This window comes from Copadichromis virginalis, linkage group LG12, assembly GCF_057382275.1.
Source record: "Copadichromis virginalis isolate Kocher_CV1m ecotype Utaka linkage group LG12, C_Virginalis_male_GT1.1, whole genome shotgun sequence".
In the NCBI taxonomy this organism is placed as follows: domain Eukaryota; kingdom Metazoa; phylum Chordata; class Actinopteri; order Cichliformes; family Cichlidae; genus Copadichromis; species Copadichromis virginalis.
Window position 1 is genome coordinate 28,128,076 of NC_140629.1, and position 25,572 is coordinate 28,153,647.

General features: G+C 38.6%; 1 protein-coding gene across 1 annotated transcript in view; it reads left to right on the forward strand.

Moving 5' to 3' along the window:
• The first annotated feature begins 8,308 nt into the window (after positions 1–8,308).
• The window catches only part of loxhd1b (lipoxygenase homology PLAT domains 1b), a 39,729-nt gene continuing 22,465 nt past the window's right edge, over positions 8,309–25,572 (forward strand). Inside the window, 24 exon segments of the mRNA XM_085474237.1 lie at positions 8,309–8,396; positions 9,942–10,029; positions 10,031–10,269; positions 11,831–11,945; positions 12,114–12,125; positions 12,372–12,452; positions 12,544–12,728; positions 12,868–12,966; positions 13,092–13,240; positions 15,015–15,138; positions 15,457–15,566; positions 16,791–16,931; positions 17,016–17,151; positions 17,827–17,987; positions 18,091–18,177; positions 18,397–18,532; positions 18,631–18,785; positions 18,910–19,070; positions 19,362–19,438; positions 19,517–19,713; positions 20,417–20,609; positions 21,552–21,712; positions 21,827–22,145; positions 23,192–23,343. Coding sequence (XP_085330363.1) covers positions 8,309–8,396; positions 9,942–10,029; positions 10,031–10,269; positions 11,831–11,945; positions 12,114–12,125; positions 12,372–12,452; positions 12,544–12,728; positions 12,868–12,966; positions 13,092–13,240; positions 15,015–15,138; positions 15,457–15,566; positions 16,791–16,931; positions 17,016–17,151; positions 17,827–17,987; positions 18,091–18,177; positions 18,397–18,532; positions 18,631–18,785; positions 18,910–19,070; positions 19,362–19,438; positions 19,517–19,713; positions 20,417–20,609; positions 21,552–21,712; positions 21,827–22,145; positions 23,192–23,343 — 3,366 coding nt within the window.

Below are 25,572 nucleotides of genomic sequence, written 5' to 3' on the forward strand. Positions count from 1 at the left end.
CAAAGGCAATGAAACGGTATCCTCATTTCAACTGCCCGGAACGGGGACCACTAATTGTAGACGGCACGGGTCAACATTTGTGTAAGTGCTTTAGCAGAGACTATGTATAAGCATGCTCATTTGCACACACTGTATCAGATGTCGCTTCTAAGTGCACTTTCAGCAGGCCCCCCCTAAAAAACTAGCAAAGAAATGATGGCATGAAGCAGTGCAGATGTGGAGCAAATGCATTTATATCAAATCTGTTTCTCTTTTGCACCCACACAAATTTCCAAACCATTCTCCGCAGAGGAAAAGGAGTGCTTTCGTAATGCAATTCTTATATCCTTTCAGGACATTAAATAATTAGTTTAAAAAGCCAAATACACAGAACCTTTGTGTCAGTCGTCCAGCAGTTTTCTGTAAACTGGATCAAGTTCCATGTAGCATTCAAATACAAACCCAGAAAGGCTTTTGCAGATAAACAGATTGAGTCACACATCATAGAATTCATACTAACTATTATGTTAAGCATGATGATTTCATTTTGAAGTAAATAATTTATTTACAGAATTTATTAACATTTTATAAATTAGTATTTACCAAGCTGCTCGCTTTGCTGGACAGTTTTTTTTTTTTCACTTTACTTTTCCACCCTGAACCTCAACACTTATTTACAGCACTTTAAATGATGCATAAAGGGGTTTTTGGTTAATAATTTAAGTTGTGAAAGACCAAATATTTGACATTACATTGGAAAAATGGAAAAATGTGTATTCCTGCTCCATGACCTTCTCTTTGGTACACCTCTTTTTCTGACACTCACCTCTGTAAGATCTAATAAATACAAAACACCATCATTTTCTTTCGTAAAAGCCACATCTCACCCTGAGAAAGTAATCTCCTTGAAGTACCCGTATCTTAAATGCTGAAAAATAACAGGAAGCCCAGACTGAAGGTTGAAAGATGTTGATTAAGTAGAAGTTTGAAATAGATACTAAAGCTTATCTTCAAAGACCAGGATGTCTTTCTGTCTGGGCTTTGACGCTGACAACTCCACATTCTTCTTGTTTCTGCTGGTCAAGTCACAAACTGCGCAGGGGTGCCCAATCCCGGTCCTCGAGAGCTACCGTCCTGCAGCTTTTAGATGCATCCTTGTTCCCACACACCTGAATCAAATGAATGGCTTGTTATCAGGCCTTTGCCAAACATGATGGCATGCTGAAGAGATCAAACCATTTGATTCAGCTGTGTTGGAGTAGGGATGCATCTAAAAGCTGCAGGATAGTAGCTCTCGAGGACCGGGATTGGGCACCCCTGGCTCAGAGTATGAAAACATACTTGTGATAATTTTTTTAAATATTTGGAACAGTTTTCAATAAAAGACAATTATTTTGGGGCAACCCAAAACTAAAAGATAAAGTTAAATGAATACCTTTCTTCATATGAATGTTATGAAGTGGCTTAACATTTAGCTTACTACTACAGTTAATAGCTATCAAATAAACCAGCAGCACCACCTGATTTCATTCTCAGATGTTTGAAGTTGTTTAGAGGACTAGTTATATGTGTACAAATACCGGTTAAGTTGGCTACCTTTTCTTTGTCACTGATTCTGTTCATAATTTTTATGGACAGAATTTCTAGGAGTATCCAAGTGGTGGAAGGCTTCCACTTGGGCGGATTCAGAATCGTCTCTGCTTATCGTGGATGCTGTGGTTCTGTTGGATTCATTGGGTGAATGCCTTCAGCTCGCACTGGAACAGTTCGCAACCGAATGTGAAGTGGTGGGAATGTGAATCAGCACCTCCAAATCTGAGGCCATGGTCCTCAGCTGGAAAAGTGTGGAATGCCCACTGCAGGTCAGGGATGAGTTACTGTCCCAAATGGAGGAATTTAAGTATTATTCATGAGTGATGCGAGAAGGGAGTGGGAGTGGGAGATCAACAGGTGGATTGGTGCTGCGGCTGCAGTGATGCAGACGCTGTACCGATTCGTTGTGTTGAAGGCAGAGCTGAGTGTGAAAGCGAAGCTCGTGATTTACTGGTCGATCTACATCCCTACCCTCATCTATGGTCATGAGCTGTGGGTAGTGACCGAAAGAACGAGATCACAGATATAAGCGGTGGAACCAGCTAGCACCTGTGTTCACTGAGATATTCAACATCTCTTTATCTCAGTCGGTGATCCCCACATGCTTCAAAGAGTCCATCATTGTTCCTGTCCCGAAGAAACCCCACCCTGCTTCTCTCAATGACTATCGCCCTGTAGCCCTCACCTCAGTAGTGATGAAGTGCTTTGAACGCCTGGTCAGAGACTTCATCATTTCTTCACTACCAGACACACTGGACCCACTACAGTTCGCTTACCGTCCAAATCGTTCCACAGACGATGCCATCTCTCATCTCCTCCACACATCACTCACTCACCTGGACACTAGAAAAGGGAATTATGTTAAAATGCTCTTCATCGACTACAGCTCTGCATTTAATACCATAATTCCCTCCACACTCACCACCAAGCTGGAGCACCTGGGACTCAGCTCATCTATGTGTCAGTGGATCTCCAACTTCCTAACTGGCAGACCACAGGCAGTAAGGATGGGCAGACATGTCTCAGCCTCCATCACTCTCAGCACTGGAGCCCCCCAGGGGTGTGTTCTGAGCCCCCTGCTGTACTCTTTGTACACATATGACTCAATCTACAGCAGGCGCTGCTGGACCAAGGCCAGGAATATCACGAAGGACCTCAGCCATCCCAACAACAGACTGTTCTCTCTGTTGAGGTCAGGAAAGCGATTCCGCTCCCTGAAGACCAACACAGAGAGACTGAGGAGGAGCTTCTTTCCACAGGCGATACTGTCTCTCAATCACACCACCACATAGTACTGACCCACACATATGGTTTTTACACACACACTGGACATTTGTTTACACTAGTGGCCACTGCACAACTACACTGTGTGGTCATTAAATCAAATCACTCTATCACAAGTCACTTAAATATGTGGATTGCAAAACCCTGGACATTACATTTCTTTCATTACCATTTATTACTCGTACAGCTGCTCTTATTGTTCTATATTTCTTCATATATTCTTATATATTTTCTATATTTTGTATTCTGTTGTACAGTTATTTTATTTTTAACTTTAATTTTTGTATTTTATTTTATTCTTTCCTAGTTAAATTTACCCTTTATTTTAATTTTCATATTTATTTCCTATCCTATTCATAGTCTTTTATTTTAGGTCACGAGCAGCTGTCTAAGCATTTCACTGCATATCGTACTGTGTATGACTGTGTATGTGACAAATAAAATTTGAATTTGGAATTGAGTTTCCTCAAGGGTGGCTGGCCTCTCCCTAAGAGATAAAGTGAGGAGTTCGGCCATCCGGGAGGGGCTCAGAGCCGCTGCTTCTCCATATCGAAAGGAGCCAGTTGAGGTGGTTCAGGCATCTCATGCGGATGCCTCCTGGGCACTTCCTGGGTGAAGTGTTCCGGGCATGCCCCATCGGGAGGAGACCCCGGGGCAGACCCAGGATATGCTGGAGAAATTATATCTGTCGGCTGTCCTAGGAAAGCCTTGGTGTTCCCCCAGACAAGCTGCAGGAGGTGGAGGAGAGGGAGGTCTGGGCTTCTCTGCGTAGGCTGCTGCTCCCACGACCCGGCCCCAGATAAGCGGAGGAAGATGGATGGACCTTTCCAATGACCTTTTGTGAAAAGTATCAATCATATACAGGTCTACTGCTGTCCTCGATTACTCTAGCTGATTGAAGCTTGCATTGTGATACTAAGTGGGATTGTAAAAGAGAAAATAAAACCTGATGTGAGTTGTACTCAAAAATGTTCTCGCCCAATTTCTGTCATAAATCCCACTTTTAAGTTTATATTTGATCTGTGTGAAGATGGTCAAGAGGAAGGAGATCTGATGTAACCATGACAACTGAGTTATTTGGGGTTTGTTTGTTTCTTTCTGTCTGTCTGTCAGTGAAGACAATGCAAAAATAGAGGAAATGCTGTAGAACGGTATCATTAATCAAATCAGTTGAAGTTAAGTCAGTTTTTATCACAAATGCTTGCATCTGGTGTCCTCAGATACTGTGACTGTGTTCATAATTAATAATAAGTATTCAGTTTGTTTACTTGCTAACATCCAAACATGCTGCTGAATGCTGCTTTGGTGCCACTGATGACTTTAGACCAGGAGTGGGAAACATTATTTCTCAGGGGCGTGAACTGACGGATAAAGCATGCAAAGGGCCACAGCTGGGTTAAAATGTAATGCACAGAGCGCTGAATAACAAAAGAATAAGTCAAGTCAGTGAAAGACTTTTCAAATGTAAACACTCTGAAGTTAAAATAAACCCACTGAAGTGCTCCATCAACCTTTAATCCTTTTAAACTGTTACGTTGTCTTCAAACTAGCATTTGATAAACTTTAGCTTTTAGCATGTTATGCTCAATATTAAGTTGTGCAGGGTTATGACTTAATGACTACAGAATTGAATTCATTGCATATTAAAGTATTTCATTATCGGTACATTAGCAGTGCAGCACTTCATCATTTTCCACATATACTGTGTATCATGCACACCGTCCCGCTTTGTTGATGTTTATCATTAAAGATATTTTTAAGTGAAACTGTAGTCTAATGTTCAACCGCAGCCCACAGAGACTGGGCAACGCTACCCCCAGAGAAATGAGGAATATGGGCTACATTACTATAAAAATATTGGCCACTTTAAACAAGAACATCTATGTGGGTGGACTGTGAGTGTGCAGAGGCATTAATTGTTGCAGACAAAATGACAGTTAGTGATTAAGCACGAAGTAGAATTGATTGCTAAAATGAATTTAGTAAAGCACCAGATGGGTAATTATACGAGCTCTCAACAATGATTGCTGCCACTTCAGGTGAGCCGACAAATTGGTATTCGTTTTAGTAGTTGTATCGGGAGGTTTCTGGCTTTATCTGTGGAAGAGTAAAATAAATTGGGATCAGAAAAGTGAAAGGCTTGTGATGACCTCTTCTTCGTCACCATCACCACAGGGCTGCATTTCTAAAAAGGAGAGAAAGCCTGTAATTTCCTGATGTCTACATTAGCTAGATTAGGGATTTAGTTCATTGTTAATGTAATTTCTTTTTACCAAAAGGTGAAACTATTAAACGTATCCTCTGAAAATATTACAGGATGTCACCTCCATTTTGGAAGAAGGGCAAGTTTAATCGCTGCTTTAAGGAAGCCCAAAGTATCAAGTAGCACCACCGATTGCCTCTAAATTTCCATGAAAGCATGCCGTCACACGATTGTGATGTTTTAGGTGCTTTACCATTGCACAGTGTTGTTTTGTACCCTCCTGAGCACAAAAGGGCTTTCCGGCTTGCTTGCCAACATGACACCTTTAACTTTGGTTTTCATTCTCATCTCTCCTTATGCCACCTGTCGGCCCCAGTCATAATACTATCAGCACAAGCTGTGACCTCTTTCCCTGTTGCAAAACTGCCACACAAACAAGTTGCTCTGAGAACGAACCAATCACCTTGTCCTTGTCAAATAAATCAGTGTTTAGGTTTCACCACAATCTGATCCCCTTGTCACAACATAACACGACCACAGTCATGGACTGAGGTAGCTGACCGAGCAACATGACAGTGCTGTGTTCCTCACGTATCCTTCTGTGGAAGTCGATTTCCTCTTCATTTCCTCCTGAGCATCCTGCGTGAACCCACAAACCCTCCAGTGTGTTTGTTTTGAATGACTTTGCGGAGTGTCTTCTGTGTCGCGAAGCCACGGCTGTGTTATCACGAATCTCCTTCTGGATGGGATAGAAAATAAACATTTGAAGTTTGGGAAACCAATTAAGCTTATAATCTACAGGCTACGAAAGGATCTGAAGTCAACATCACTTACAGGAGGATTTCAGACTCCCACAAGAGTTTACATTTCTTCTTGATGTTTATATCTCTAAAATAAATCAGGGTCAATCAGTTCATTTCCAAAAGCTGATAATGAATCAGGGTGTCGTGGATGTGCAGAGAGGAAAGATGCTCTGTTTGCTTTTTTTAACTACCCTCATCTTTTAAAGACACAAACGTCAAGGATATCACAGACTCTTGTGATTCTTGGGTTCATAGACTCTAAATTGTTTAAATAGATTAAGCTGTTTTCTTAAGTAGCGACCTGCGTTACACAAATGGCAACCACTTAAAATTAAGTAAGATCAGTAAGACAGTTTTAATCACTTATAAAATAATAAAAAAGTCACAAATATTCATCATAAAACTTCTGTGGAATCCTTAACCCTTGTGCCCTCCTCAAATTTTACACTCTTTTGACATCTTCGTGGACAAAAATGTACACACAAAAAATCTGCCATAAAATCCTCATATAACAATTGTTTTTTGTTTTTTGTTTTGTTGCTTTTCATAAACCAGTTAATCAACTTGAGTCCATATCAGAACGATCAAAAATTACATTATTTTCAGGATTTTAATCATTTAAATGCCAGTTCAAACACTGGAATGATTAAGGAAATATTTAAACAAGCATAAATTGCACACCTTATTTGTTTTTTTACTACATAACAAAATGTTTTTTCCCACGATATAACTCCATTTTGCTACTAACTAAAGAATACTAAATACATTTTTAAAAAGTGCCCGATTGGAGGCTCCACTCTGCACACCTCACCTCACAGGTATAACTGAAGCTTGTTAGTTTGGTGTGGTGTGCACATCACAGTTGAGATGCTTTCAATTGCTTCTCTTTAAGTTTAGGAAGAACTTCAAAAATTCTAAGACCAAGCCTACATTTAATTAAGAAGTAAAGTCATTTCTGGGCTTTCTTACCCGAGGATGACCGCAGCAGATTCTCTTGGATATGGATTCTCAAGAACATAAAGCTTTTCTTCTGCTCCACCTCAGGTCTGCCTCAGCTCATCTGATACAAACAGTTTGTCTTTGTCACATTTTTTCTAATGTCAGCAACCATTCCCTTATTTTTGTTGCTGTTGAGCAGTAGATTACAGGATTTTCCTACCGGTCACGACATGGTCAAATCTCCATGTCTGGGGGTGCATTCATGGTTGACTCTTTTTATCCCCTTGCTTAGGGCAAATGGATTTTACTAAAGTCATATTGTTTCGAATCAGTAGTTATTTACTTATTATGGGGTTTTTTGCTCCACACCTGAAATTTTCTATTCATTTGCTGTATAATGTCACTTTTCTTTTTTCCCAGTTTTTAAAACCCAATGATATTAACGTTGCCTCACATTTTGTATGAAGTTTGACAACAAGGTAGTGAATTTACTTATGAGGGGAGTCTTGCTCATTGAATCAAACTAGCATCCCAGGCTACCTGGAGCCTATCCCAGCTGACACTGTACAAGATGCAGGGTACACTCTGAAAGTTGCCAGTCCATCACCGGGCTAACACAGAGAGACAGACAACCTTCCTCACCTATACATACAGATCCACACATCCTCTATCTGGATAAGCCAACCGGCAGCTTCTTGAACAAGAACAACTATAATATGAGTGACCTTTAGTTGACTCCAGTGAACAAGCAGCAATAGTAATTGGCTGACTGCTGTACTAAGCTCTGAGATTCAAACTCTTTGAATCTATGTTCAAAGACATTTCAGATAAATGCTGAGTTTGATGTCCAGTATTTGGCCCCTGTGGACACAGATGACAGCTGATCTGCTCCTCTGTAGCGTAAACTTCTTCCTCTCTCAATGAATTCGAAAGAAATCTGTATTGATTTAGTGCCATGAGCTTGTTAAGGTTGTCAGGACTGTCATCGTGAACTCCTTTTCCTGGATCCTTCACTGATATGGATCTTATAAACAGCCTCCTTACCCAACAGCTTTCCAACTGAGAGACTACACAGTGAGGGAGTGGGTCTCAATTATCTCTCTTCTCTTTTAACATGCATTTTGTTTATTTTACTGGTGTTTATTCAGTCAATAAACAGCTGTCTCAACAAACTAATGTTATAGTCTAGCCACTGAAGTGACAACATACATCTGCAGAAACAGTTTAACTGTTATTTTTTGTGTGTGTAAGCTGTGATTGCATAGTCATCAACTAATGAGGAAAATTAGGTGAGCAAATTGAACATTAGCTGTAAAATTAGACACGTTCAGTGGCCCAAATCACAGAATGTGAAACCGTTTAAATAAGGCTATGATCGTAAGTTACAACGTAACTGCTGCAATGAAACGCTAATGTGCCTGTTTCACAGATGCAAACATTAACATTTAGGTACTTCGAGTGAGTTTAACTATTTTGAAAAGAATCAGAACTGCATCAAGAGAATGAGATGTTGGGGGAAGAAGGCGGGGGGAAACAGAAGGAGGAAGATGAGGACATGGAAGAGGAAGAGCTTTCATTGTGGCTGAGCCCATCGTGTAAGGGAATATGTCTGCTGTACAGCCAAAGGAAACATTGCTGAAAATGGAGAAAAAACATTTGCCCAGACAGAAAATGAATACAGGATGAAGCTTTTTTTTTTTTTAACTGCTTATGTTGCAGTGAACAGATTCTTTTTCCAGTTTGTTTAAAACTAAATTTTCATTACAGATATTGTTTTACTTATTACAAGCAGTTTGAAGCACATTGTGATTTTAACTTCATTTATTAAAACCAGCTGGGATAAGCTCCTTTTGATAAGTCAGTCTGGATGACAAAAGCAATGGTCATCCTCTGCTGAGTGGGTGCAAACACAAAAAGCACACTTTGAACGCTGATCCAAACGTAAATATCTCCCTCTGCTGGTTGCAATTAGAACTACACGTACAAAACAGTTTTTTTTCCCATTGCAGTATCTGTTTTTAATATCAATTTAAAACTTTTATTTTTTTTAAATGGCCTACATTAGCTTAGGACGTTTCTATTACTACATGTTACTTCTAATACATTACACTTTAGAGAGAAAGAATTACTTTCCACTCGATTATATGAAGTCCGAATTTGGCAGGATATTTAAAAGTTTAGGATGTTTGATGTTTAGGATGTTTGCATGTCAAATATATCAATAACTTGCACATATTAGAGAAACCAACATTAGCTAAAAACAACTGATTAAGCCTGTTATTTTAAGGTTTGTACAAAAAATTATGATTGTCTAACAAACTCAATAATTTGTGTAATGTTCAGCAGTTAGTTGATAATATAATAGAACAAAAAATCCTTAATTAAAAATTAATTTAAAAAATTAATTAAAAATACTCTGTTCATATTTTGTTTTACTGTTTTAGAGCATAAAGAGAAAACAGAATCTGGATGCTAAAAAAGAAACCTGCACATGCGAAACAGTCAACATCTGTTTTACTGTTGAATAACACATAACCATAAAATGTTGTTTATATTTTAATAACAGGCTGTAATATAATACCAGTCATGTAATACTCACAGGGTTAGTGACCTGACGCATATTTAACATGTATCAGTCATTTCATTTATTTACTTGCTGCCGTTGATCTGTAGGGACTTTTCTAGCAGGTCTCCATTCTGGGAGGGAACCTGCCCTATGCTCTGCTCAGGTTACTTCATCATTTCTCATGAGGTCATGAATAAAGAGGATAATCCCCAGCCACCTACTAAGAAACTGTGTAAACTCTGAGTCAGACTTGTCCTAGCAGTGGGTCATTCCTGTGCTGTCACGGGTCAGTTTAATCAAGTTTCAGCCACAGGAATTGGCTACGGTTACAAGGTATTAAATAAATTAAGATGTCTACAAAAAAGAAAAAAGAAGTCAGAGAGCAGTGGAGGAAACCTAACAGGTTTTTCACCAGATGAGTAGATGAGTGAGTCAAAGGAGACTGAAGAAGAAGAAGGACAAGGATGAAGCAGGATGTAATTCTGACTAATCAGGGTCTGATATGAGGAGCATCTAGAAAAAAAAGGAAAATCAGGTTAAGAAGACAAAAGAGTATTCAGCAACAATAATGAAGTTAATGACAGCAGAACCAAGGGTAGCACGAGAGGAGAAAAGTTTCCTGATGTGATTGAAACCACAAAGAAGAAGTCTTCAGTCAAAGATGGGATCAAAGGACAAAAAATCCAAGAAAGAGGAGGACCCTGAAGAAGAGGAAGGGAAAAAGAAAAAGAAAGACAAGAAGAAGAAAGGTTCAGTAAAGGGAGACAGTGATGAAGACACCAAGAAGACAAAAGGCAAGAAGAAGAAGATTGAAAATTATGTTGAAATCTATGAGAAAGAGCTTCGTACCTACGAGCCGGAAAAAGTGGAGAACTACGAGGATGAGTATCACAAAAAGAAAGGTAAACTTTTTTTCATCTCTTGTAAAATGCAGAATTCAAGATGAGGGAGCAGCAGGTGTAAAATATGTATATTCAGGAGAATCAAGGACAATATAATGTCAGTTCTGCTTCAGGAAAGTTATTCGACACCCAGAGGACAGGTGGATCTTTGCAGTTTCAGGAGTCTCACTGTCTCTAGCAGTGTCGCTGCCTTAGTTTAATGTTCATGAGGCGGATGGACATAGTGGCGTAGTGAACATAATGTCGTTAATCTTTACGTGGGGTGGTTTCACGTCCATCCCAGTCCACAACAACCCAAAGCAAAGTCACACTGAACTTAACAAAAAGAAACATCATCTTACAAAAACAAAGAAACACAATGAAATGCACCACGATATTGTAAACTTTAAATGTTAGCACTTTATTTGAGTGTTTAGACGGCTATTCACACTCACATTCAAGCAAAAGAAGTGAAAGAAAATGGATGGATGGATTTTAGGTTTATCTTTAAAGTATTTAATTATATAAATAAATCTTATTGTTTCAAGAAGTAAGAAATATAAAGATATATATTTGAGATTTGTTTCGTTTTAGCAATTTAATTTAGATGTAGTGGAGTGGAATCAAAAGTCATTTGAAGAACAATTAAGCTTAAATCTTGTCATGTATTCGACTTGTGTGTTGTTTCATCATTAAATATTTTTTCATAATCTAAGTAAAACTCAGGTTAACCAGTTACATGTCATGATAGCAGCTCTTAGTTGTGCCTGTCCTCTGGGTGCTCCTGTTTCCTCCCACAGTTCAAAGACATGCTTGTTGGGTTAATTGGTGATCCTGAACTGGCTGAAGGTGTGGATGTGAGAACGTAGAGTAACCTGCTCGTTCCGTACCCCTTTTTGTCTAAGGATTAGCTCAAGCCCTCCCCAACAATTCTATTAGTAAACATAAGAAATGGAAATCTAGATTTAAAACACCTTCAACTTCATCAGATAAACACATCACTTGAATAGATCTTCATTATACCTGGTTCCAATGATAACCAACCAAAATGATGGACAATTTTGAGAGAAAAATAAGCAATAATCATAAGATTTGTATGTTTTATCTTGGATAGTGTGTCACAGTGGATAACTCCATGCCTCATATAGTCCAAAAAAAAGGACACATCTTAACAATTCATAGCAAACGGTCAGACATGTGGCCACTAGTATTATTCTTGGCTTACTTGCCCAGTATGATATTTCTTTTTGACCAGTTCAAAGCAATACTTATTGCTTCATAATCATCTAATTGGATACAGTGACTATCCTATATAAAATATTTAAGCTTCAAAGTATCTGTGAGAAACTTTTGAATTAGTGCATTAAATTTGGCAACCTATTGTCTTATCTGAAAACATAACTGGGAACATCTGTGTGGGTTTGAATAAATTAAGCTTACGATAAGTTTCAGAAGGCCAGAAGTACTAAAACACAAATGCACACTGTCACCTAGTATGTATGTATTTATGTTTACCACAATACCTTAATGCATCTTCACACTTTACTTGGTTTTATTGTTCTCTTCTTTTTGAACCCTGTAGTGTACGAGGTGGTTGCCATCACTGGTGATGAGAGAGGAGCAGGCACTGATGCCAATGTGTTTATTACTCTTTTTGGAGATTATGGCATCACACCCAAAGTCCACCTGGCTAGCAAGTAAGTCACCTTTAAAGATTAGTGGAGTTTAGATGTAAGCTTGTCTGCAAGCGTATAAACAGCAAAGAGTGATTACTCTAAGAGCCTCCAGTTCAAAATAAACCCTATGTCATTTCAGTATTTATTTTCTATATGAACTAAAACGATGTCTTTCCTCCTCTTTCACAGCACAGAAAAGAAGTATGTATTTATTGTTGTGTTAAAAAATTGCTGTGACAGCTTAGCCATCAGATTGTGCTGTGGTTATTGGTGGCACCATTTACTGCATGATTTTTTCAAAGTTTGCATGACTTTGGTAATTATTCTCCTAGATTTACATTTTTACTTCTGATTAGTTTGTATTTATTTTTTAGTGAATAGTATGATGTGTCAAAAGAGGATGACGTTCAGGTGACTTCTGAATTTTAACCTTTTTTGGTATTTCAGGAGTTGCACAGCATTCGAAAGGGCCAAAACAGATGTATTCAGAATTAGAACTCACAATGTTGGATCCTTGAAAAAGATACGGTTTGTTAGACATGAGATATTTTTTAACACCCTTAACCATTTTTTTTTGACCAGGAACATGTAATTTATCCACATGTTTCTGTTTCTCCAGGATTGAGCATGACAACACTGGCCTTAATCCCAGCTGGTTCTTGGACAGAGTCGTGGTAACGGATGTGATTCGACCTCATCTGAGGTTCTATTTTGCTTGTAATAACTGGCTCAGTAAGGTAGAGGGAGATGGCCTTTACATCAGAGACCTGCTGGGCAGCATAGACCCCATGGACATACCCAAATGTATGTATGCATAGATAAAACCCTCTAAGTATCTGGTTGGCATTAGCAGCTGACATGCTTTTAAGAAGTTTATATATCAGGTTTGTCTTTAAACTCTGCAAAAATTGTGACTTTTTTGTACTTTTTCTTAATTTTCCAGATAATAAATTTGTTGTGAGTGTTTTCACTGCAGATGTAAAAGGAAGTGGCACAGATGCAGATGTCTTTATTAACATCTTTGGGGAGTTTGGAGATACAGGTAACACGTGCAGCATATCTGGTCACTTAAGTTTGAAAGAAGCACTTTAATGAAACTATAATGAATAAATGAAACTATAATATGTTTGCTATAATTTATTTATTTATTCATTGATTCTATTTTAGGGGAGAGGCGACTTGACAACGACAAAAATAACTTTGAAAAGGGCACAGAGGACAAATTCACCATCGAGGCACCGAACTTGGGCAAAATTAGAAAGATCACCATTGGACATAATAACAAAGGCTCCTCAGCAGGATGGTTTGTGGAGAAGGTAAGAAACAGGCACATAAACAGACAGGACAGGTATTGTTTACAAGACTGTTCCCCTATGAGTCTGTAAAATAAAATGATGTTGACATGATTCTAATGGTCAAAAGATATGCCCCTTTGTCAGTTTGCATTGTTAATGAAAAATGACTTTCATTTGTTATATAATACATTAAGGATTTTACTGTACATTATCTTGAAACAAAAGAGTCTTGCTGTGCCGCTGCCCTGCTTCTGCAGTCGTACTTAAGACATGCGATCTTCTTGTTTCCTGTCGGCCGTCTCATCCGAGACCAGCGTCCCTGCACCTCCAACACATACAGTGAGAGATGAGTTCATTCAAACAGACACGCGAAACACGCATGTCTTCATTCTACCTGCTGTGTAAAGGGACACCATGCCCCATTAAGAGATTGCCTTACAGCAAACAGACAGACGAGTCGGTAGATTTGTTGGTTACTGCAGCACAGGCTGACACCAAAGATCAGTAGTGGCAATGTTACTGAGTCATATTCTATTTGCATTTCAAATGTGTTTTGTGCAGCCACTAAATTACTTATTACACTGAGATAAATTCTGGACTAAAAGATTCTGAGCATTTATTTGAGGCTAGCTTTGTTTTTGTCATTGCTACTGAAACCTCTATAAGCAATATACAATAATTCAGTGTTAAATAAAAAAATGGACATTTTATTACAGTTTATCAGAAAATACAAAAATACATTCATAATCAAATCTAAGATAGCGAGCACATATAAAATAACTGCGGATGTTTTAAGACCGATACCGATATTTGGTGATTTATCTATTTTATCAAAAACATTTTAAGACACATGAAACACAAACATATTTCCATAACATTTGTTATGTGAAGTTAATTATGAGTCCTTACTAAAATAATATGACAGTGCAGTTAAAAGTCATCTTTTTTTTTATTGTTCCAAAAAGTTCAAGTTCAATTCTGGTCAGATTAGCTGGTTGTTGTGTTTGTGGTATTCTTCTTTGCTTCATAAATGTACATTTATCAGCTGTTATATTACCAATATATTGACAAATGACAAATATACGCTGATACATGTGAGCATGCTTACTTAATAAAAGCTAATAATGATTTTTAGTCTACAACATAAAAGGGAGGAATAGCTAGTGAGAATACAGGTGAAGTAATACTAATTGTGCACCATGCCCCCAAGACTAACCAAGACTAATCCCCTAAAGCTTAGGGGAAGAAATACGTAAAGCTGATACAAATATCTATATATATATCATATAAAAACACATGTCTAAGGATTGCGGTGCAAGTTGCACACACAACAAAAACACTGGTGCCATAAAAAGAGCAGTCCAGTCCTCCTAGATTAAGTTCTTGCCTAGAGCATAAAGACAAAATGGATGCTAAAAAGGAAACCTGCGCATGCAAAACACATTTGAATAAAACAGTCAACATCACATTCAGCACTCTAGGAAAGGAACAGCCACTAAGTGGATACTGAATGACAATCTTGCATGTTTCACCTCAGCAGCAGACAAATGTGCTCAGTCAGCTTTCCAGCCTTTAATTAAGAAACTGTAATTTGAAACTCGGACTGCTCTGCCTCATTTCATCCTTCTACTGCAACTTTCTCTGTAAGACTGATCATAGCATTGCACTAATGTGACCTGTACCGAGCAAGCACATGAGAAGATGAAGCACCACTATCTCATTTTATTTAGGTTTTTTGATATTTGTAGTTTCTGGTGTGACCAGTTGTACTGAATATTGCAGTTTTTTTCTACAGGTGATAGTAGATGATCTTGGAAACAAACTAGTGTATGAATTCCCCATCAGCCGCTGGTTTGCCATCGATGAGGATGATGGGAAGATCCAGAGGGATGTTTTGGTTGGAGGGAGTCAGCCCACAGGTGAAATTTGGAAAATTGGTTTTTAAGCCTGAGAAAATTCAACTGGTTTACACGATGGCAGCTTCAAGGATAGTTGACAATTCGGAGCTGTCTTACAAAATAGTTTCCCTCAGTTTTAATTAATTATTAACTATTAATGAATAACTGCAGACTAACCCTGCCAGAAAGCTGTGTAAGCATTACTTCTTGGATCAGACTACTATTGTTTAGATCTGGGTTATCTGGTCCTGCTCATATCCTTGGGAGTACGGGTGCTGTGAACCATGGCGACCCACTGGCACTACCTGTGATAAGCTAACATGTAACTGTATCCATCAGGTATTGTGTACAATGTCCAGATTGTGACAGGAAACATCCGGGGTGCCGGGACCAACTCCAAAATCCACATTGTGATGCACGGCACGAAAGGCTTGAAGAACAGTGGGAAGGTAAAGAGGAAATACAAGACACAGGACAGAAAGCATTTTACTAATAAGTGTTGCAGGAATCATTATTTTCACTTCCAGGAGGAGAGATCGTTTTAAGGAACTGAGCATGATTTATTGAAATTGAAGTTTTTGGCAATTAGACACCAATGAAGCCAGATCTCAGAGCAGAGTCCAACTGTGGTAGGAAGTAGGACAGGACCTGTGGAGACTTGATAAGGATCTCTGTCGGGCCAGGATGAATTGAAGGTGGAGTCTGAAAAACAGAATGACATAAGAGCGCTGAGGTTTAAAGCACAGAACAGAGGCCGACTGACTCGCAGAAGGCGGGCAAGAATATAATTGGACCAGAGTGATGATGACAGAACTGAGTTTGACAGACTAGACTAGCAGCCCAAACACCCAAGAATCTAGGCAGATGAGTCAATGCAGATCTTCCTTATTAAACTTTTGCCTTAAACTTGATTCATTTGAAAACAGAGTTGTTAAAAGTGGCCTTAACTTCAGTGGGTCTCTGCAGGTGTTTTTCTTTAACTCAATGATTTTCTGGTCTAATGCAGGGCACTTTTTATTCTGATTTAGTCCCATTTTTTTGCGACTACCTGAATCTAAAGTAGATATAAAAGAGGGATCATTTTGAAGACTTGAGTTGAGAGACTGGTCCAGTCAAGTGGCTCCAATTAGCTGAGGTGCTGCCTCACCGCTTTCACTCTTCTTTTGTCACTCAAACCATCCCCACCTAAGCACGAATTAATTACAGATGAATCCACTATGGTTGATTTTACTCTCTATAGCTGCCACAGCCATACAGAGAGCAAACCCCTTTTTCCTCCCAGGCAGCACATTTTATTTATTCTATAAATTCTTTGGCATTGTAGGATTTAAAGAACTTTTTTTGGTCACGTTTGCCAGTTTACCAAGGTTGCCTCTTAATGTTAAAAGTTCATCACTTTCATTTTTATGTATTTTTGTAATAAATGTACTTTTTGTGTAATCAGTGTGACCATTTTATGTATATTTATTTAAATCTTGGAAATATGGTATCTAACCAGATACCAACTCTGGATGACATTACCTTGGCCTCCAGGAACCTTGTGAGGAATCATGGAGTCATTTTTGACCAGGATTAGTCCGTCAATGCACATATTAAACAAATATATAGGAGTATTTCTTCCTTTCTTTGTGGACAAACCAGACTTAAACTTTTCCCTGTTGTGCTTAATCAAGGTCTTTTTGGAAGGAGGAAAGTTTGAACGGGACTTAACAGACATCTTTAATGTCGAGCTTGCTGCACTCCTCAGTCCCCTGAGCAGAGTCACCATTGGACACGACAACAGAGGGCTTAGTACTGGGTGGTACTGCGAGAAGGTACATTTCCACAAGCACCCTTAAATGCATTAAAATGTGTTCATTTTCAATTAAATAGTTTAACAGAACTTGCGTTCTTTGCAGGTTGTGGTTTACTGCCCATTCACCGGAATAGAGCAGACTTTCCCATGCAGTAAATGGCTGGATGAAAAGGAGGGAGATGGGCTGATAGAGCGAGAGCTCTACGAGATGGTCTCACTCAGGCAGAAGAGACAGAAAAGTGAGCTGAATGTCAGTAATTACGGCTAGTCAGCGGTGGCAGCTAATGCTGTCATTTCCACGTTTATTTCCTGAACCACTCAGTAAATGAACTAACACAAATTTGCATACTGACGCAGTAGGCAGCCTGTCTTTATTCTGCTTTGTGTGAAATTGCCAGTGAAATTAAGTCCAATATCTATTTTGAAGACATGTAACCGCTGATTGCATTTGTTATGTATTATCTTAGTTTTCTTCTGGTTGACAAACATAAACAGCAGAAGTTTATTATTTCGACATAAATTTGTAAAGTGGGCATTCCTTCACTGCCCGGCTTCATGCCCATTCACAATCACAAAAAATCACAGTTGGGAGCTGTCTGCTGCAATCACCTCAAAATGGTAGTTTCCGTCCTGAGAAGATTTTTAATGAGCAAAAATGCATTTTCTGCTGCTCCCCTGACATCTTTAAGCTCTTGTCAAAAAATCCTTCCAGAGACTTCGTGTTCCTACTGCCCTCAAATGTGTAAAGCATACTTTATTTCACTCTGCCAAAGCAATCAGGGAGAATGGATGAGCTCTTAGTCACAGTGACAAACAAATTATGATGATGAAAGTGGGACACCATTAGTTTCTGAGGTATGAAAAGCTATGGCAGTCCTAATTTAAGATGATGATTTGAGTTCACTTTTCCTCAGAGCATCCCTGGTCGCTGTGGATCTGGACGTCGGACCTGCCCAGCGCAGGAACCGATGCTGATATCTCATTCCAGGTGTACGGAGAAAAGGGCAAGTCAGACGAGATCAGGCTGGACAACAAAACAGACAATTTTGAACAAGGACAAGTTGACAGATTTATGGTAAGTATCCTACAATTCAGTGCTACGCACATTAGTATCAGCACATCAGATATTGAGGCTGCACACAGTAATAAACTACTTTTACCTTGACTTAAAATCACAGGTTGAACTTTCTGATTTGGGAAAACTGACCAAACTCCGTATCTGGCATGAAAAGAGGAATCCTTTTGGAGGATGGCATCTAAGCAAGGTGAGAATTTCTCAAATCTAGTAATCGGATAAATTATCTCAGCTGTGACATTTCCATACCTATTTCTGCTAGTGATTTCATAAAAATCCTAAAATCTCAAACAGCCAGTTTTTAGACATTCTAGCCTAGCAAACACAAGAATGGTGCTAATATAAAGAAATCAGCATCCTCAGCTCCAACTGATACAATCAAAAATCAATATCATCTTTATTCATTCAGGCAACATTAATGAAAACATTAACGAAGGAGAAGTATACATTTCCTTGTGAGCGGTGGCTGGATAGTAATGAAGATGATAATGAGGTTGTGAGAGAGCTTCCCGCCACCGGAGAGCTTATTGCTGAGCCTCTGCCCTGTGTGTATATCCACATTCACCATGAACAATCCAAATCTTATTAGCTAAACAAGAAGAAGAATGTAAGTGACGATGAATTATGTTATTGTGCTCTGCAGTGATTAAATACAGAGTAACTGTCTGCACGGGGACGGTCGGTGGTAGCGGCACAGATGCATCTGTTTTTCTAAATCTAATTGGAGACCAAGGGGACACCGGAGATAGGGACCTGATCAACTGCAAAAACAACGTCAACAAGTTTGAGAAAGGAAGTGTATGTATATTTAGCACTGCACTGTTAAACATAGAGCTCACGAAGAAAGCTTCACTTCGTTTTGTTTTTTCATTTAAAAGTCACATGACTGATCTTCATCCAATCTTATTGTGTGTTTTTCTAGTTGGATGAGTTTCTAATTGAGGCGGTGGCCATTGGGCAGATCCGCAGGGTGAGAATTGGACATGATGGCAAAGGTGGAGGCTCTGCCTGGTTTCTTGACAAAGTGATTGTAAGAGAGGAAGGACAAGCTGAGGCAAATGCCGTGGAGTTCCCCTGTAACAGGTGCTCTCATCAGTCACAGTTGTTGCGGGGAAATAAAATCGACACTAACTAGTCACTTTGTTAGGAACACATCTTTAAAGACAGCCTGCCTCATTTCTTTATTTTGATGTGCACATAAACTAAAGATCCTGATCCTGAAGATTTTATTTGCTGCAGTGCTGGCACATGAATGAATGATTGGATGATTACATGTTCCTAAAAACATGTTTTGTATATACATAATAGTTGTTAAACTGTGTGTGTGTGTGTGATGGATGAGATAATAGTTTGTTTACTGAATGTGGCATCCAGATGGCTGGCCCGCAACGAGGATGATGGACAGATTGTCAGAGAATTAGTTCCGTTTGCAGAAGGACAGCGTCTTTACAGTAAGTTAAAGGAATCTGACATTTCAGTAACGTTTGAATTTTATTGTCATGCTTATATTTGTTCTCTGTGTGTGTCAGATACCAACTATCACATCGCTGTGAAGACAGGTGACATCCCCGGAGGTAGCTCTGACTCTGATGTGTTTGTGAAGCTCTATGGAGAGAAAGGTGACACCGGTAAGATGATGCTGGTGGTCTCTGCCAACGACCTGGGGAACTACTTTGAAACAGGCCGCGTTGACATCTTCACAGTGGAAACCTTTGACATTGGACAGGTTTTTGTCATTTGATGTTGATGCCAATGTAAAGTACTATGCATAAGTCTTCCCCTTCAATTCTTTATATTTTGTTTCCATGAAAATTGACTTTTTTTTGTAATTTTTTATGCACCAAAAGGTGATTCCCTTGTTTCAATTGTACAGACTGTGTTTTAAGCACATATTTTCATGTAGGTTTGCACATTTTTCAATAAATCTCTGCACCTATTTTCCAAATTTCCTTGCAAATTATAAAGATTATAAATAAGAGGTGGCTGGAGACTTTTACACACTACTGCAGTATTATGAAAAGCTTTACTAAAGACCTATTCTCACTTATGAAAGACACATAGCCTTTTGTGATTCATTCTATTTTATTATAGGATAATACTATCCGTATTCTAATAAAAAAAGATCTTAACTGTAGTCTAAATGCATTTGTACCCTTACTGCTAATTACTGTTGCTTAGTTACTGTTACAAACACATCATAGAAACAATGTTTGTAGTGTCTGTTTGTGGACAGTGGCTTAGCAACAATAATTGTCAGTATTATTATGATTTTTTATTCAATTTGCTCCAAATATGAGAGGATATTTGCTAAAGTAAAATGGAAAAAACACATAACACAGATTCTATTGTTTTGTTTTTTCCTGTGAACTTTCAGAATTTCTGCGTGAAACGTCTAAAATGTAATTGGTGTCATTTATTTATTCTTCCAGATCAACCGTCTGTTGATTGGCCACACTAACAAAGGCATGCGTGCGGGCTGGTTCTTGGACAGTGTTCAAATTTTGGTTCCAGTCCATGGAAAGAATTACATGTTCCCCAGCCACCGCTGGCTGGACGAAGATGAGGCCGATGGCAAAACAACGGTGGAGCTCTACCCAAGCGAGATCCTGGATGTAGAACAATGTAGGCAACACATTAAGCACAGGAAGAAAAACACTAATAAACAGTATTTAAATGAGTGAGTAAGTCAAAAGTCAAATAGGGAGTCACCTTCACCTACCAAGGTTAATAATGGAGTCTTTTCTTTCAACCAGTCCCAGCAAATAGCTGCCCCTCCCTGAGGCTGGTTCTACTGGAAGTTTCTTCCTGTTCAAAGGGAGTTTTTCCTTCCCACCATCACCAAGTGCAAGCTCATAGGGGGTTGTCTCTTTGTTGGGTTATTTTAAAATTATTATTATTATTAACCTTTATTTAACCAGGAAAAGTCCCATTGAGATTAAAAACCTCTTTTGCAAGGGAGTCCTGGCCAAGAGGCGACAACACGTTGAAATTACAAAGTTACATACATATTATAAATAACAATTACATTTTAAAAACATTTTTCTCTGGCTCTCTCAATCTGGACTTAAAAGCATTTAATGAAATAAGATCTGCTATCTTCCAGTCTTTTTGCATCATGTTCCATGTGAAAGGGGCAGCATAAGTAAAAGCCCTCTTTCCCAGTTCAGTTCTGGCAAATGGAACATTGAGCAATAAAAGATCGCTTGAACGCAGGCTGTAAGAAACAGTACTTCTCCGTGTGAGCAGATCGCAAATGTAGGTGGGCATTTGTCCAAGCAGGGCCTTATAAATAAAGATGCACCAGTGAGCAAACCTCCTGCACCAGTGAGCAAACCCTACAGTCTAAAATATTTTTTAGACTGTAGGGTTTGGGGCCTGCAATATAAAGTACCTTGAGATAAAAGTTATTGTGAATTTCCACTATTTAAAAACAATTACACTGAACTGAATTATTATGTAAGGCGTTTTAAATATATGAGTTAAGTATATGAGTATGTGTTAACACCATTGCTGCATGAAAAATACTTCTGTTCACTTTCACATTCATCGATCTACATTTTCTAGTAATAAACTATGAGATAACAGTCGTGACCGGAGATGTGGTGTTTGCTGGCACAAATGCTGTAGTCTTCATCCAAATCTACGGGGACAAGGGGAAGACGGAGGTTATCACACTGGAAAGCAGATCCAACAACTTTGAACGGAATACCACCGAAATATTTAAGGTTTCAAATCTGGATTTTATGATTTCCAAAACTCCAACTCTATTGCAACAATTTAACGTGAATGCAGAATTAAGTGTCCAAATGTTGAATCAAAACTTTTCAATTGTTTGACAGATAGAGGCCAAAGATGTCGGAAAGATCTTTAAGATACGCATCGGTCACAATGGCGCCGGCATTGGATCTGGCTGGTTCCTGGAGACAGTGGACGTGAAACATCTCATCATGGCCTTGGTGCCCAAGGAGAAGAAAAAGGAGGACAAGAAAAAGAAGAAGAAAAAGAAGAAAGAGGAAGATGAGGATGAGGAGGGTGGCGAGGAGATGCAAGAAGTGGTGCTGACATATCATTTTCCCTGTTCACGCTGGTTGGCTGGGGGAGAGGAGGACGGCGAGCTGGTGGTGGAGCTGCTGCCTGAAGATGCAGAAGAGATGGAAGGTACTAAATGAACAAGCTAAATGAAAGTTTTAACTGTTTTATTTAACACAGTTCATGATGATGATGATATATGTGATAGTAATAATCATCATAATAGTAATTCCCGGTAGTTCAGTGGCCATGGATTTGCAACATAGTACAAAACAAAACCCTTTTCTCCGTGCATACTCCACAATAAAAATGCACCAAAATCACTCTTTCAAATATACCACCTGCAACAAAATGGAGCTGCTATTCATGCACGGATAGAGTCAGGCAAACACAGCTTTGTTCGCTGGTCCATGAACCCTCTTTAAATTATATCAAAAATGCAACAGCATAAAATGCATTTTTAGAAATTGCATATGTTCTTTAAACACTTCTGAGTTTGGAGCATATTAAAGTTTCAATGCGTGAGATTTTCATTATAATTTTTTTTATATTATTAATGACTTTTTGCAGTCTCACTGACTGTGTGCAATCCTTAGTTACCTCCCTATGTGGAAATCTAGTCATGGAGGTAATCTACCATCTGCACTGAATTCAAATGCCTTTTCACATGAATAATGCATTCAGAGCAAAGGAAGCATACCAGTGCTGGATGAAATTCATGATTACATTGCACGTAATAATATTATTAAGTCAACCAAAACTAAAAGATTTAACATCATGTCTTTAAAGTTAGAGAGAAGAAAAGGTCTGTTTTATTCAAAGAGCACCTCTTCTTCCCATATGCATCCCTTCTCCTCACATAGTTAATTAATTTAAGACATAGGCTTAAAGCAGATGTATTTTCTATCAGTTTTCCAGTGAGCACCCACCTGTCTGCATTTATCTTTTTGAACAAGACTTCCCAGTACCACCTTATCCCATTTTTAGTCATTTAAGAAATTTCAATTAGCTACAGCTAATAAGCAATAAAGAACTGAAATGTATTTTTATTTACGACATCTTCATTGTGTCTTCAGTGTTGTGTTTTAGCCATAATTGGTTCACACATTTACTTGGAGGGCATGTATGACAGGTTAACAAGGTGTTAGTAATTGAACCCTTGTTTTGTCTGACAGTCAACACCTACGAAGTGTGTGTCTTCACTGGTGACATGATGGGAGCCGGGACCGACGCCAATGTCTACATTAATATTTATGGAGAGAACGGAGACACTGGAGAGCGCTGCCTGAAGAATTCTGACAACATCAATAAATTTGAGGGAGGGCAGGTAATAAAGGAAATACACAATCACTTCTAAATTTGTATGATTATAAAAATGATGATTTAGATTTAAAGATGTCGCTTGATTATATTTGTGATTATGCTCTATTGTGGCAAGTTCTACGAATTGATATTCTTAAAAAAAATATCTTAGTAGCTTTCATCACAGCTGAACACCTTTATACATTTGTTCAAAAATGTGTCATGCTGAAAATTAACCAGCAGTTAGTCAAAGATTCAACCATGTTCGCGCAACATGAGTCTTCCACTGAGGTGTGGGTGGGAGCATATTCTGGTAGGGTTACAAACACTCCTGCAGGCAAGCCGGCTTGGACTCACAGGAGTCCTCTGCGTCATTGAACCCGTCCTACTTTTACTCCATACTTTATCCACACCTGTTAATTAATTATCACAGCTGGCCCTGTAAGAACATAGAGCTCACTTCAGTGGAAAATGGGTCTGTTTCTAAGACACAAGTAAAAAGTCCATTCGGTGAGTGGGAGTGTTTGGTCTGTGGCTGACAGACATCTACACCTTTTCTCTGTTTAGTTCTGTTTAAAATCGTTTTTTTCATTAAAGATACTTTAAGAGGCATATATATAATAACAAAATTTAAGAAAGAGAGTTTATTTATGACCAATTAAAGCTCCTGAATAAACAGTGTCACCCTCAGTTCTGTAAAGGAATTGTTCTTCTTTTTTAAAAAATAAATAAATAAATAAATACTTTTATGTGATACAATGTAAAAAAAAAATACTATATTTTACTCATGAGTGAGTGCCTTAACAGTGAAATAAACTGAATATTTCCTCAACAACCCCACCTCTCTTTCTCTCTGTCCTTTTCTTCCTTCCTTTTTTGCTTTCTTTTACTTTTTCTTGTCACACTTGGTTTGTTTCGTTTATTGCTAGTACCTTTTTTTTCTTGAGCTATGCCATCACCGGACATGTTGCTTGGGAGACCTGCTCTGTTTTCTCGACCCCTTATTACCATTTTTATTAAACGTGCTGCAGTTGCATGACGACCGGAATAACAACAACAGACATCCCTGCAGAAATCAGAGGATAACAAGCAGGGGATGTGGAAGTAGAAGGAAGCTACAAGGGAAAAGAAACAGGCCCAGAAAACAGACACTGTCATGCCTGTGAGATGGCTGGACCACAGAGAGGCTAACAGCTTTTGTGAGAAATGAGGGGCTCTTCATGTGTGTATTATACTGAGTGTCACAGAAACACATCTTCAAGAATAATTCAAGATCCCGTCACTAACATCAACTGTTTTCAGATGATTCGGGAAGACAGAAATAAATCCAGGAGTGGCAAGTGGAAGGGAGAAGGGAACAAACGAATGGTGCCATCTTTGTCACATTACCATGAAGAAATTTAACTGCAGCTCACATATTCATTTAACTGTTTTCTGTGGAGTATGACCAGCCGTCTTCTCCTTTTTTAACATAATAGGAAAGGTGAAAAAAATGAATTGACTTGCAAATCACTTAGTGTATTTAATTAAAAATGATAAAAATGATGGAAAACATGCCCATCACTTCCTCCTCTCTAAAAATGTGAGGAACTGTATGACTTAATATTAGTGTGCATTCTAAAAGCATGAGTAACTTGCACATGGTAGGCACTGTTAAGGCTGAAGAGCACATACAAGTTATGGAGAAACATATGAATCCCACCAGATGATTCCAAATCATATGCAGCCATACAGATGATGATTTCTCAGGACAATGTCAAACCACATATAGGTACCTCTGTGACGTGAACAACATGACTCAATTGTAAAAACAAAAGTAAAAGAGTCTGTTTGTTGAACTACCCTGCCTACTTTCAAGACTTTGGGAACATTATAATATACATATCAAATTCAACTAAAGTTTTTTTTAAGTTGTCTTTGACTTATTTTTAGGTAAATATGGGATTTTGCATTTTGTTCTTCTCTACATTTTACACAGCATCGCAGAAACAGGGAGTTTTCATATTACCTTGTTTTTGCTTACATGCTTCTTCTAATAATATATTTGTGATGTGGTCAGATATACTGTAGCAACTCTGGATGGATTGCATTCCATTTTCATATATTTGTGCCTTTTCTGTCTTTCCCTTGTAAAGTTTCAAAGCTTTCATATATTTCAGTACTGTTTCAAACCAACTTCTCTTCTATCAGTTAACACTCTTGTGAGTCCCGATTCATTTCTGCTCTGGTATCACTTTGGACTATCAAATAAAAA